This window comes from Phoca vitulina, unplaced genomic scaffold, assembly GCF_004348235.1.
Source record: "Phoca vitulina isolate PV1807 unplaced genomic scaffold, GSC_HSeal_1.0 scaffold12, whole genome shotgun sequence".
NCBI lineage: Eukaryota > Metazoa > Chordata > Mammalia > Carnivora > Phocidae > Phoca > Phoca vitulina.
This window is the reverse complement of record NW_022589715.1, coordinates 22,618,642-22,634,072: the sequence shown is the minus strand read 5'-3', so window position 1 is coordinate 22,634,072 and position 15,431 is coordinate 22,618,642. Positions and strand designations below refer to the sequence as shown.

The 15,431-nt window shown below is 38.5% G+C and overlaps 1 protein-coding gene across 1 annotated transcript in view; it reads right to left on the bottom strand.

Moving 5' to 3' along the window:
• M1AP (meiosis 1 associated protein) overlaps positions 1–15,431 on the bottom strand; it is a 71,534-nt gene that overhangs the window by 21,073 nt on the left and 35,030 nt on the right. The window contains exon 5 of the mRNA XM_032410612.1: positions 1,025–1,198. Within this exon, the coding sequence (XP_032266503.1) occupies positions 1,025–1,198 (174 nt within the window). The remainder of the gene's footprint in view (positions 1–1,024; positions 1,199–15,431) is intronic.

Genomic DNA, 15,431 nt, shown 5'->3' with positions numbered 1-15,431 from the left:
CAGTAAGGATAAAATAATATTTCTAAGTGATAGAAAGCACTGTGTCATGTTTAATTGGCAGTGTTTTTCTTTCTTCGTGGTACATAAAGTAATGGTGTATCTCATAACTGATAGCATCTTAGATTCAATGACATATGGTAACAGTACCTGCTTCATGGTGGTGGGTGAAGATGAAATGAGATAATGCAGAAAAGGAGGTAGCATAGTGCTTGGGAAAAACAGATATGAAGTGGATTCCAGAAGAGGGGACAGGGAGGAATTGGCACCATCAGCCTTGGACAAAAGGAGTGGAAAGGAGGTCCAGGGAAGATTTACACACCAAGGAAAGACAGATTGAAATCAAGGTAAGTCATCAAAGGCATCCCAGGCCCTAGGTTGAAATGGGGGTGTGGGGAGGGGTGGCGGGTAAAGATCTGATGGCTATCCCCAGAAAGAAAGGACCACCATGTGTCTTCCCCTTTTGGAGTGGGAGTCTATACCCATATTTCTCATTGAACTCCCGCCTCTACTAGTTGGGCTACTAGTTGTCCTCTGTGGGACCTGCTTCTGTAGTTGTTTTAGTTTACCTCAGTTTGATGTCTTCCTATCCGGAAGACCTCTATTTAATCTTGGTTTAATCTTTGTTCTTTACCTTCTCACAGGCCCTGTTGATAATTGTTGAGGTACCAGCATGCCTCAAGTTATTATGTCAATAATATCTATTACAATTCAAAATGAAAAACTTGAGAAAAATATATGATTCATTGTGCTCTTGTTTAGTTTAGGTGCTGCCCTATTATTGAGGTATCTAAGTCTTTGCTCCTAAACTAACTGGCCCTTGCTGTCTAGGCTTAATTAGGTTCAGTTTTTCTAACTGTGGTTACTTTTTAGAAATTCTTTTCTTACTCCTTGTGCTTACACTGCACAGCCTCCTTCAGTCTCTAAACCTCAACTAATGTGTATTCTGACGACTCACAAATCTAGAATCTTAATCCAAGACTAGGATAATCATAGCCTATATAATAGGTCTTTTGGGGCTGTGTACTTGAATCATCTCTGGCTCTGGAAATGTTGCTGAAACATCGTGAAGGAAGAAGAAGATGGATATGCTCTTGGTCTGTTCCATTGTTATGTAGCCAGGCTTTGAAGAAAATCTCCATGCTGACAACATCATTGTCTATAGTCTGAAGGTCAATGTCAGTTCCCAGGATAGAACTCTCTGCAGAAGAAAGGGAATTAGTGGGTAAAGTGTTTAATTCTTTAATTGTAAACTTTGAAAAATGTAAAACTTTAAATGTGCCCATCTTTTGACCCACCAATTCTATCCCCTGGATATCTAACTTAGAGACATTCTTAGATAGTACACATGGACACATATGCAAAGATATTCAGTACAGCATTGTTGTAATAACAAATAATCAAAACCTCAAACAGGAAGCAATTCAAATACCCATCAATAGGGGAATGTTTAAATAAATTATGGCACACTCAACCTTTGGAGAATTACGCAGCTGTTAACAAAGTAAAGTTAAATGCACTGGCAAGGAAAGCTAAGAGATAGTGAGTAAATAAAGTTGTAGAACAGATGTATAGTATGAACCATTTATATAAAAATAAAATAAAAAAAATAAAAATGAAACCCTTGGCCTAAGTACATACATATGTATGTAAATGCATTTTACAAAGGTCTGGAAGGCTATCGTCAAACTGTTAATGGTGGGCAGGAGTGGAAACAGGGCAGAGTTCTAAAATATGTTTCCTTTTTATTATTCATACTTCTGCTTAAATTTTGTTGTATTTAAAAAACACTCTGGAATACAAAAACAGCCAAAAAATAATACAGCAATGCAAGTTAAATACTTAGTTAACAAGGGGGAGCTTCAGCTTCTTCAGCTATTTATTTATTTTAAAAGATTTTATTTATTTATTTATTTGAGAGAGATCAAGAGAGCACAAGCAGGGGGACTGGCAAAGGGAGAGGGAGAAGCAGGCTCCCCGCTAAGCAGGGAGTCCAACGACGACATGGGGCTTGATCCCAGGACCCTGGGATCATGACCTGAGCCGAAGGCAGATGCTTAACCAACTGAGCCACCCAGGCACTGCTTCTTCAGCTCTTATTTCACAGTAAAAATGTATTTAATTATTACTTTTGCTATAAAAAGCGTGAAAGAAAAAAATGGTGCACTTCCAGGCTTCACCTCAGACATAGATTATACAAATTTGTCATTGGCATGCTGTAACTCACAAGGGTAATTAGCAGCCAGGAAGACAGAAATGGTCTAGTGGAGTGTGATTTGATTCCACATCTGAGTGAATGGAACTGGGTATGTGGGGCGATGAGGCTTTGCTGGTCTACTTCCTGTTTTAGGCAACACTCGCTCAGGCACTGGGGTCTGGGTCTGCAGGTAAAGGTTATCAGTAAAAGCCAAATGTAAGGTAGTAGAGGAAGCACAGAAAGAGGAAATGAGGCAAGAGCTGGAAAGAAACAGAAGAGGAACCTGATTTTTTTTTGCCTTACCATGAAGGACTCTCTGAAATACTTTTACAAAGAGCCTAAGAAAATTGATGAATTAACTTCTGTGTATGACTCATAGACCCCAGGGAGAAGGCTGGTTTATTTCTAGAACGACATTCCTGAGGACAACGCGGCAGAGGTACCAGACTTTCCAAACGGAACAAAGGGCTTCAGTCCAGCGTGTTGGTACCCACACAGGGAGGTGTGGTGAGACTCAGATGACTTCATGTCATACTTAATGACTTATTCTGTGCCTGAAAAGGGGCTCCAAATGCATTTCTCTTTGACCAGTATGATTAAAACTCTGCCATCTTCCATGAACAGTTCTGAGGATTCATTAACCAAGTATTTCATTCATTCTATCAAGCAGTAATTTTTTACTGTGTACTATATAGAATATGAAATATTGTACAGGGTACAAAGATTATATGATGCTCTTTTCTCTTACGGAGTTTGTAAAGCTACATTATTCTTGACCATTCCTCTTCAAACTGTCATCTGCCACATTATATTTTAGGTACTACAGTGATAAGTATGAAGTCACTGCCCAAGAAATGTTCCTCGTGAGTAAAGAGAAAGTATCTTTTTAATAACATGAATTTTATTTTGTCACAGGCAAAACGAGAAGTAAGTTAATTTTACTGAGCCTGAGGCCTGGACTTCAATTTGAGTAACAAGTACGGAAAGAACTGAACCCAAAACTTCAGTGAGGCAAAATCAGTATTAAAGCATGAGAAGGCAGATACAAAATGAAAGAAATGGAATTGAGCAAAGGATCTCCAAAAGTGGAGAAGATAATATGGTTTAGATTTCAAACAACAGATTTTGCAGAAGAGAAATGTTTCTTTTCTTTTCCCCGGGGAAAGGGTGGAAGATTAGAAACTCCTACCATGGCAGTATAAGGAGACCACAGCAAGTTCTCTTCCAATAGAAAAATAGGACTTTCCTTAGTTAAGCTACAGTATCAACAGAGTACTACAGAGTAGTGAGGCCAATGAAAAACAGTTACCTTAAGAAAAGAGAATGGCTTACAGACCAGAGCAAGATTTGGCTATAGCCTATGGATGAGACTGGCTTATCCAAAGAATGAATGTGTCCATTAGAAGGGGAGAGGGTTGGCCAGAAATGGAACACAGAGAAGGGGAGCAACAGAAGAATGCGCAGGCAGTGCCCATCCAAGTGTGGCTCAGAGGAGAGGGCATGCTGGCTCAATGACATGTCCTGATGGCAGGATGTGTTTGTCGAGTCTCTGCTATTCTTGATGTTATGGTGGTTATGGTTCTCTAAGATATTCTGACTTATACTTTGGTCTTGAGCTTGGTAAGGTGAGTCTACCTCTGAGACTACTGACAAAATCAACTTTCTGATCCTGCAAAGTTGAAGAACCAAGCCTAAAACATGGTGCCTTTATGAAGGAAAATACCAGCCTTCCCTGCAGATACCCCATCAATGTTCCTGAAATTTTTTCCAACTTCTTAACCTACAGGTTCTTGGGAGAGCCACAGAGCTTCTTCCTTTGCAAAAGTTCTCATGTAATCTCCATAGAGGCTCCGTGCTTCAGATTTGAGTCCACAGTTTTGCAGGCTCAGAAGGGAGTCAGCAGCTTCTGAGGGACAGTCACATTGGCCAAGCTAAAGACTAATGTGGAAACCAGAACAGACTAGAGGGAGAACTTTTTTTTTATCCATTTCTCTGTCACTGGTTCAGGCATTCTTTTCCTTAGGCCTGGATCGCAGTAAGCGTCTTAATTGTCCTATCAATTCCATTCCTTCCCCTCCAGTATTTCTTACGTACTACTACCAGTTAATTTTTCTAAAACATGGTTTCATCAGTTCCCTCCTTTGCTAAAGAGCACATACTGCCTTCCTTGGTCATTTTCTTTATTCCCCTCACTCACCCTGTACCACTTGGTTCTACTCATTATTCCTCAAATATCCCACTCTTCCCTTCTGTGATGGCTCATAAGATTCCTCCCCACCCCCTGCTGTCGAGATCCTATATGCGCATTCATTCCCCATTCCCTAGCTCAGTAGCTAGCTTAGAGCTGAAGCTTAGCAAATGCCTGTTGAGTTCAACATTTGCTCCCCCTCCTCAGCTCTCATTACTTTTTCCTGTAACTCTTCTGCTTCAACTAAATTAGTCTCCTTGCCACATGACTTCCTTCCTTCCTTAGCGCTTTTATTACTCTGTCAATCCATGGCTCGCTCCTCCCCCAAAACTCAACTCCAAACTGACTCTGTCCCGGAAGTTATGCTTAATTATATCCTCCCTTATTTGGGTTTAATCATCAACTCCTGGGTATCTGTGGGCTTCATCTGGGCGATACTAATTACTCTTGCTAATCTGTTTCTTCAGAAGGGTTTTCTTCTCTTTCTGTGAGTTTATGAAAAGTGGTGGGATGTGATGGGAAGAGCAGGGTTATATTACTTTGGACAAAGTGGATATAATACAACCTATTTCATAGTTATATGAGGCATAAGAAGTGAGATGATTATCTATGAATGGCATGCCTAGGTCCAACAAATGGCATTTTTTCCCTTTTCTCTCATCAACAAAATGATTTGCTCTTACAGGATAAGAATGTGCTTTCCTTTTTTTTAAACTTGCCTCCCCATCACTTCCCTTGGTGACTGTTTTCTCCCCACCACTGACATATGTAAGAACACCAAAGGCAGAGAATTGTGATCCTCACAAATACAATGAAATGTGCTAAACCGGGCACCTGGGTGGCTCAGTTGGTTAAGCGTCTGCCCTCTGCTCAGGTCATGATCCCAGGGTCCTGGGATCCAGTTCTGCATCGGGCTCCCTGCTCTGCAGGGAGTCTGCTTTGCCCTCTGCCCCTCCCCCCTTGTGCTCTCTCTCCCTCCCTCTCTCTCAAAAATAAATAAATAAAATCTTAAAAAAAAAAAAAAAAGCAATGTGCTAAATCTGGGGAATGGGGAAGAGACTTGTCACTTCTCAGATGTTGAAGAGCAGCTCCCACTTTGACTGGCGAGCAGGGCACTGGGCACTGAATGAGCCGGTCCCCCTGACAGTATGAAACAGGAAGGTTACGGGAGTGAGTGGGGCTCTTAAGTGTTTGGGTGGTGAGGACAAGGAAGGACTGGTTCACTGCAGCCAGGCTGCAGTCAGCATTCACATTCAGTGTTTGGACTTGCCCTGCCCTCCTGTGGCCACAAGTAGTGACACCTTTTACTGAACTTTTGCGGAAGGGCCACAATAATAGGAAAAACTAACAGAGCCAAATGATTGAAAATAAGGTAATGCCTAAAGCAGTCCTTCTCAGAATTCAACCCTAAAACAAGGTTGCAAAATGGAAATGTATTTAAGATAGAATGTAACACTTTAATACACAGACATAGAATATCTAAAGTAAAGACCTAGGAAAATGGTGCTCCAGCTCAGTCCTGTAGATCCTCCCTTGTCCTACAAAGGCCCTGACCTATAGGCCAGACCTGTTCCTTTCCAAATGGCCCTCATATGGCCTGTCCTTGAGCAGGATGGGCTTTAGGGGTTCTGGGAACCTCCTGAAATTATATATAATTCCATCTGTACGTGTAGAGGTGTATTCTAATAGGGTGGAGGAAGGGGACAGGTCCTGTGCTTTTATCAGATTCTTGAGAGTGCTGTGACTCCAAAAAAAGGTCAAGAGCCACTGCAAAAACTATGGAATTGTGATATCTTAGCCTCCCTGGGCCAGTTTGCAATCAGTGCTGTCTAGTTTCTGAATATAGGAGTAGTACAGAATGTTAATAACTAGGATAAGTAATCAGAGTGGACAAAGTTTGCTCAGGAACAACTGTGCAGAGTCATTTAACCACTGTCTTTAAATCAACAATGGCATGAGGATAATCTCCAATAGCTCACAATGTTGGGCGCAGCCTGGCTTATCTTTCTGAGCTCATGTCCCTCATTTATGGAGATGATGCTTGGACCCTGGAAAAAAGGGGAAGCTCCTTGAAAGGAGGTAGTAGGGTAGTGATGATTATAGTGGTGTAGACTCTCTAGAGAGGTGAGTGCAGGACTGAGCAAGTGGTGATCATCTTCCTAGGGTTCCAATCTATAAGAGAGCAAAACATCACTAGAACTGTAATGAGACTAGAGAGACTTTATTTCCCAGAACTCTTCTCAGGGAGAGTAGAGATGTCATTCATTCATTCATCCTTTCATTCAATTCATTTGTCATTCAAATAATTATTTATTTAGTGCTTTCTATGATCCAGGCACTGATTGTGTCAACAATGAAAGAGATAAATTCTCTGCTTTTGTGGCTTACATTCTATTGGGAGAACAAACAATAAACAAACAATGGGAACAAAAAACAATTACAGATAATGATAGGTACTATGAAGAAAAATAAAGCAAGATAAGGGTATGGCGTGTGTGTGTGTGTGTGTGTGTGTGTGTGTGTGTGACATTTTTCTCTTCAGGAAAGTTTATGATCCAAGTTGTAAGAAAATACATTTTATTTATGGGCCTTAAGAGCTCTATTTTCATTTTACAAAAAAAAAAAAAAAAAAAAAAATGCAACCCACGTGCAAAAGAGGTTGGTCCCTACTGACTGAGACATACCAAAGTCTAAACATAGTTTAACTTGGAAAACACTAGACTTAGAAGGTATTTAAAGAGTCTTCTTTTTCTGCACAAACGTGTTTACATATTCTATAAACAAAGAAGCATTTATTGTAAATTGCAATGCAAATCTGAAAAGTTGACTGGGAGAAAGTGTTTTCATAGGCAGTACGGTGAGGGAGAACAGGGAAATGGGTTATTTAGGAGGTTTGAATGAAGAGGAAGTGGGGCTAGGAAGGCATTACATCTATTGGTATGGCCCCAAGAACTAGCCCAAGGAGCTTTGTTTGCCTCTATAATGTCCAAGGGAGCCAAGGTCAAGATTTACTCTGAGGTGAAAACAAAAGTAGGAGGAACCAAGAAAGAACAGAATACTTACTGGGGAGCTAGGAGGAAGAAGGAATAGTTTTAAAAAGACATGGAAACCCAAGAAAGTCCTAACATATGTCTAGACAGACTATGTGACAGCTTTGTGATTCTGCATATGTGTATGCATTTTTGTATTGTTGGAGGTGTATCTTCAAGGTATTGGATTTCTAGAAGTGGGAGTGGTAAGTAAATGGACATGTCCCCAAACCAAATAATCTAATTAAAAAGTGGGCAGAAGACATGAATAGACAGTTTTCCAAAGAAGACATATAGATGGTCAACAGACACATGGAAAATGTTCAACATCACTGATCATCAGGGAAATGCAAATCAAAACTACAATGAGAGATCACCTCACACCTATCAGAATGGCTAAAATCAACAATACAGGAAATAACAGGTGTTGGTGAGGATGTGGGGAAAGGGGAGCCCTCTTGCACTGTTGGTGGGAATGTAAACTAGTGCGGCCACTCTGGAAAACAGTATGGAGGTTCCTCAAAAAGTTAAAAATAGAACTACTCTATGACCCAGCAATTGCACTACTAAGTATTCACCCAAGGAATACAAAAATACTAATTCAAAGGGATACATGCACTCCAATGTTTATAGCAGCATCATCTACAATTGCTAAACTGTGGAAACTGCCCAAGTGTCCACAGACTGATGAATGGATTAAGAAGATGTGATATATATATAATTGAATATTACTCAACCATAAAAAAGAAATCTTGCCTTTGCAATGAAATCTTGCCATTTACCATTGGATGGACCTAGAGAGTAAGATTAAATAAAAAAATAAATGTTCAATAAATGAATCAACAACAAAAAAACAAAACAAAAAGTAAACACACATGTCATTTTGTTAGGTATTGCCAAATATCCCTCCAAAAGTGTTGTGCCACTGTGCATTCTATCAGCAAGGCAAATGTGTTCTCATACTTTTTAACTTTTGCAAACCTGATAGGTGGTAAGTAGTATGTTGGTGCAGTCTTAATTTTCATTTCTCTAATTATGAGTGAGGTTAAGCATATTTTCATATGTTTAAGGGCCATTTAAAAATATCTTTTGAATTATCTACTCATGTCTTTTATCCATTTTTTGTAGGGTTTTTGGTCTTTTTCCCCTAAGTTTTTAAGTGTTCTTTTTATATTAGAGATATTAGCCCTTCCTCTCTATGTCCCCACCCCCCACCCAAGATATAACTTGTAAATAATTTCTCCAATTTTTTCAGTTGTCTTTTGACTTTATTTAGGGTACCTTTTGCCATGCCATATTTTTGTTTTGCTATATTTTTATTTTTATGCAGTTAAATAAATTACTGCACATGGATTTTGAGTCATAGGTAGAGAAACTTTCCCTATTCTAAGATTATAAAGGTATTCACCAATGTTTTCTTTTACTACTCTTTAAATATTATTCTTTACAGTTAGGTCCCTGGTACACTTGGAATGCTTTCTAGATGGTAACCAGTTGCCTGGCACCACTTTTGGAACAAGTCCATCTTTGCCCTTGTAATTGGAGAGGCCACCTTTATCTTGTACTAAATTTATACCTGTACTCATGTCTATTTCTGTCCCCAGTTAGTCCTTGTGTTGTGCTAACCAGGGCTCCAGTGCTAGGGATACGATGGGGCCAATCTCAGATGGGCAAGTGGCCAGACTGTCCAAGGTTGGGTGGAAATAACACAGGGCATCTGCCAAGTGAAGCAGGGGTATGTGCATCTGTAATTGTTAGGGGATGAGAAGGAGAAAGGAGGAGGAGAGTAGAGTTGGGATTTAGTCAGAAGAACTTTTAAGTCATAGTCTTGTAAAGACAGAGAGAAATGATGGAGCACTTACTAAAGTGAATATAGAAAAGGAAGTAAAAAGAAAGAACCAAACTGATCAACAATGAAGAGGGCCTTCCAGTCTGGTTGAGTTCTAATTTCCTTATAAATAATAGCTATAAACTCTAGATAATATAGTTAAAAAAATAAACCAACTATCTGAGGACAACTGTCTGAGGACTGTGGAGACTGAACAAAGGTAGATTTCAGAGAGGAACTGAAACTTGGGAACAAGTGACCAGCAAAGAATGAGTTCCCCGAGGGTGGCCTCAGTTGTAACAGTGTGAACTTAGCATAGCAGCTTAAACTTCAATAGAAAGGCCTCCCTCTTTCACTGGCCTTACCAGGGGAAGGAGCCAGAGGCAAAGAGAACCTCCAGAAAGTGGGGAAGAAATCCAAGAAAGGAGGGAGCCTGAGAACCCTAAATTATGTGTTTAAAACTCAGTCCATGCACCTTGCTGACCCTTGCACCACACATGTATGGGACAAACTGAAAGCAGCTCATAGTTGAGGCTTAACGAATGCAACTGAGATCTGAGTCCCTGACTACTGCAGGCCATGACAGGTCGCAGTTTGCGTCTAACAAAGTTAGCTGTCTACCAAAACAAACACTTTTCAGGGTAATATACTAGGATCTGGAGTCCCTATAACAACATTCACAAAATACAACCCAAATGTTTTGGCATACAGAGTCAGAAAATGTGACCCAGTCTCAAAGGAAAATACAATCAACAAATGCAAACACCAAGATGATAAAGGTATCAGACTTATCAAAGATTTTAAAGCAGCATAATTATATAACTATACATATAAATTATAATTATGCTCAATGAGGAGTAGAAAATATGTTCATAATGAATGACCATATAGGAAATAACAGGGAAATAAAAAATATAAAAAAGAATAACATGGAAATTTTAGAACTGAAAAATACAGTATCTGAACAAGAAAATTCACTGCATGGGCTTGGGAATGAGAGCTGAGAGGCAGTAAACTTAAAGATAGGTCAATGAAGATAATTTAATCTAAAAAAGAGAAAGAAAAAATTCTGAACAAATAAAACCAACCACAGAGGCTTGGAAAACTGTAAAAACAATTTTAAAGGTTTAACATGTGGGTAATTGGATTCCCAGAAAAAGAGACAAAGGGGAATGAGATGGAAAAAATATTTGAGGAGACGATGGCAGGAAATTTCCCAAATTGAATCAAGGATATAAATTTATAGGTTGTGATATTGTGGCTTATAATAAGAAATATACATTTGGTCTTTGTCCTGTTTCTGGCAGAGCTCCTAAAACCTTTGGGATTTCCGAAGTGAGAGAGCAATAAAGATATCTTTAGTCATGTTAATGAGGCAACTTTTGGAAAGCACCTAAGGATGGGGTCAGTTGCCAGAGGAGATAGTCCTGTGATTAGAGGGTTGGAACTTTCAGTTCCACACTGTGACCTCTGGGGAGGAGAAAGGGACCCTGAGGTTGAATCACTTGTCAATGGCCAATGATTTTATCAACTGTGCCTATGTAATGAATTCCCCATGAAAACCCCTAAAAGGACGTGGTTCAAAGAGCTTGTGGGTTGATGACATGTAGAGATTTGGGGAGAGTGGTGTTCTGGGAGAGGGCCTGAAGGCTCTGATCCTCTGTCCTCACACTTTGCCCTATGCATTTCTTTTACTGGGCTGTTCCAGAATTATCTCCTCCTATAATAAAATGGTAAGCTAGTAAGTAGAATGTTTCTCTAAGTTCTGTGAGCCGCTCTGACAAATTAAATAAATCCAAGGAGGGGGTCATTGGAATTTCTGACCTATACCTGATCAGTCAGAAGCATAGGTGACAACCTGGACTTGTGATTGGTATCTGGTATGTGTGTGTGTGTGCATGTGTGCGTGTGTGAGATTTTTTTTTGTGGGACTGAGCCCTTAGTTTGTGGATCTGATGCTATCTCCGGATAGTGCCGGAATTGAGTTAAGTTGTAGGACACCCAGCTGGTGTAGAATTGCTTGTGGGAAAATGCCCCTACACATCGAAATTGGGTACAGTATGGTTATAGATTCAAGAAGCTCAGTGAACCCTAAATAAGAAATCTGTGCCTAGTCACATCATCATAAAGCTGCTGAAGAACAAACATAAAGAGAAAATTCTTGAAAGCTGCCAGATAAATAAATGATCCTTTACATACAGGGGAAAGTGATTCAAGGACTGTGATATTTAATTAGAAACCATTGAAGACCAGAAGATAGTGGAACAACATATTTAACATGCTGAAAGAAAAAAAATATTCTTTCAACACATAGTTCTATATATAAGAAAAATATTCTTCAAGAATGAAGGTGAAATATGCATTTTCAGATAAATAACAACTAAGAAAATTTGTCACCATCAGAACTAGCTATAAGAAATACAAAAATTCAGGTGCCTGGGTGGCTCAGTCGGTTAAGCATCTGCCTTTGGCTCAGGTCATGATCCCAGGGTCCTGGGATCGAGTACCGCATAGGGCTTCCTGCTCGGCGAGGAGTCTGCTTTCCCCCCTCCTTCCCGCTTGTGCTCTCTCTCACTATCTCTGTCTTTCTCAAATTAAAAAAAAAAAAAAAAAATTAAAAAAATTAAAAAAAAAAAAAGAAATACAAAAATTCTTTGAGCTGAAGGACATAATATCCAAAGGAAACTTGGATCTTCAGGAATGAATGAAGAGCATTGGAAAAGAAAAGAATATTTTTCTCTTAGTTTCTTTAAAATACATATTATTGTTTAAAGCAAAATTTATAATAATGTCTTGTGTAATTTATAATGTAGATGTAATCCACATGGCAACTACAAAATAAAAGACAGTGTGTGTCTGTTTGTGTGTGAAGGGGATAACTGGGCCTACATGGTTGCAAAGTTTCTATATTTCACATGATATGATACTATATTAATTCTAAGTAGGCTGCATAAAAGTTAAAAAATATCTTTTAATGCCTGTAAGGTTTCTACATTTTATGTAAAATATTATAATCTTATTTTATTTATTTATTTGGGAGAGAGAGAGAGAGCATGGGTGGGGGGGTAGTAGCAGAGGGAGGAGAAGCAGGCTCCCCACTCTGCAGGGAGCCAGACGTGGGGCTCCCTGGGATCATGACCTGAGCTGAAGGCAAACAACTGACTGAGCCACCCAGGTGCCCCTCTTATTTTATTTTTTTAAGTGACCTTTATACCCAATGTGGGGCTCAAACTCACAATCCCGGGATCAAGAGTCTCATGCTCCACCAACTGAGCCAGCTAGGCACCCTAAAGTATTGTAATCTTGCGGCTTCTACGTTTTATATGAAGTGGTACTATACTGACTCTGAGTAGACTGTGAAAAATTAAGGATCTATAACATAATCCCTAGAGAAGCCACTAAAAAGTAATGCAAGGAAATATAGCTAAATGACAAAATATAAATTAAAACAGAATTCTAAAAATATTCAATAATCTAAAAAAAGTGGGAAAGCAGGGAAAGGGTGAACAAACACCAGAGAAGACAAAAAATAAAATGGTATACCTAAATCCAACCATAACAATACTTATGGTAAATGTTAAGGGATTATATACTCCAAATAAAAGGCAGAGATTAGTAGAATGGGTAAAAAGCAAGACCCAATTACAGGCTGTCTATAAGAGATACACTTTAGTATAAAGACACAAATGGGTTGAAACAAATGGATGAAAAAAGGTGAACCATAAACACAGTAAGACCCAAGAAAAATAAAAACATATCATACAAAGATTTGTTTATGGATATTTGTAGCAGCTTTAGTCACAACAGACAAAAATTGGAAACAAGTGAAACACCCATTAACAGGTGAATGGTTAAACAAAATGTGGCATATTCATACAATATACTACTAGTCAGCAATAACAAGAAACTATGGTATAAACAATGACATGGATTAATCTCAAAGTCTAAAAGAAACAAGTCAGACATAAAAGAATATTGTATGATTGCATTTATACAAAATGCAAACTCATCTACAGACAAAAGGCACATCAGTGGCATACACTAGGGAATGAGGGAGGGAAGGAGTGTAAAGGGGCAAAAGGAATCTTAGGGATGATAGAAATGTTCTGTATTTTGATTGTGGTGATGACTTGTGGGCATATACAACTTTCAAAACTCATTGAATTTATACTTTGAATGGGTGCAATGTATAGTATGTAAATTATTCCTTCATAATCTTGGAGAGGAAATGTTTATTAAACCTCTATTTTCAAATAACTTTAGATTTTTTGTTGAGCTCTAAAAAAATTCTTTAATTCAATTTAAAAAAAGGGAAGAACTAACATTTTCTGAGACCATGGCTTCTGTTAATGAAATAAGCAGATGTCTCTCTGTGTTGAAAATCTTTAGGTAATAAATACAATGGTGGTTCTAATTTAGTCTTAACACCACAGGGAAATGACTTTACTGTGGTTATCAAAGACAAACTCAGTGAACAGCTGCGTTTTCTGGTCTATTTTCCAAGACACTGGAAGGGGGAAACAATCAATATATGGAGTCTGACAATTGCACTGAAGCATGAAGCATAAGATAGGGTTTTTTTGTTTTTGTTTTTACTTTTTTTTTCTGGACTCCTTTAGGAAGCAATGAATCTTTACCTTCTATGTTTGGGTTGTTAACATTTGGTGTTTCCTGAGAACACATATGGATACAATAGCTTTCCAAAAGAGCTGACACTGATCCTTAGCAAAGTTTGGAGGAAATACTAAACAGATGGTTTGTGAGCACTTAGAAAGGGAACCTGATACCCTTGTGTACAAGGCTGAGAAGTGCAGGCTGGCTGACAGCATCGTTAGGTTGATATGTAACTGGCTGAAAGACTTACATACTCAACCAGTACGCTGCTGTCAATCTGGACAGATGCCCTCTGGATGCCAAAGTGCATTGATCATACCAGCCATTTTAATTTTGGCATATTTATTAGTTAGTCATTCTTTAGAAAGCTATTATAAAATTTTTATTATATACAAACGAACACATGCAACATATATGTAAGCTACAAGCATAATAGCAAAAGGAACATTCATGGATCCTTTATTCAACTTAAGATGTAGAATATCAACAATACTACTAAGATATCTGTATGCTTTGTCTTGATCTTCTCCAAGGGAAACCTTGCCACATTGAATTTTGTTTTTTTATCATTCCTTTCCTTTTAAAAGTAGTTAAACAAATGTTTTTAACGAACAAATGTTCATTATTTTAAACAAATGTTTTATTATTTTAATTTTGATTGAACTTTATAAAGAGGTATCATATTTTATATCTTTGGTTATCTGCTTTTTTCTCCATATTGAGAAGATTCATCCACGTTGTATGTAGCTGTGGTTCATTGATTTTCATAACTATATGATATTCCACTTTGTGAATATACCTTATAATATTTATTCATTCCTCATTCAATGGACATTTGAGTGATTTCTAATTTTTTGGCTTTTTGAATAATATCAATATTCACATTCCTGTATGTGTTTCTAGGTACACATTTGTAGAAGTTTTTCTGGAGATATTCTCCTAGGAATGGAATTGCTGGATTATAGGATATTGTGAATGTTACTTTACAACAAAATGACAAGTTGTGTACCAAATTTACACTCTTTCAGTGTATAAGAGTTTACACTGCTCTGCTGTTAACACTACAGTGAGACTTCTTAATTTTTTGCAAACTAGCGGGCATAAAATCGTATATCATTATTTCAATTTGTATTTCCCTGCTTACTAATGAGGGTGACAAATTTTCTTATATTAATTTGCCACTAACACTTCCTCTTCTGTGAAATGTCCATTCAGATCTTTTGCTCATTTCAAAATTGGATTTTTTTAAGAAGTTGTTTATTCTGGATACCAGGTCTTTATTGGTCATTTGAATTAGATACAGAGTTATGATTTGTCTTATCACTTTCTTATGGTGTCTTTTTGAGACTGGGGGGTTGTTTCCTCCTTCCTTCCTTCCTTCCTTCCTTCCTTCCTTCCTTCCTTCCTTCCTTCCTTCCTTCCTTCCTCCTTCCTTCCTTCCTTCCTTCCTTCCTTCCTTCCTTCCTTCCTCCCTTCCCTCCCTTCCTTCCTCTCTTCCCTACCTTCCTTCCTCTCTTCCCTCCCTTCCTCCCTCCCTTCCTCCCTTCCTTCCTCTCTTCCCTCCCTTCCTCCCTTCCT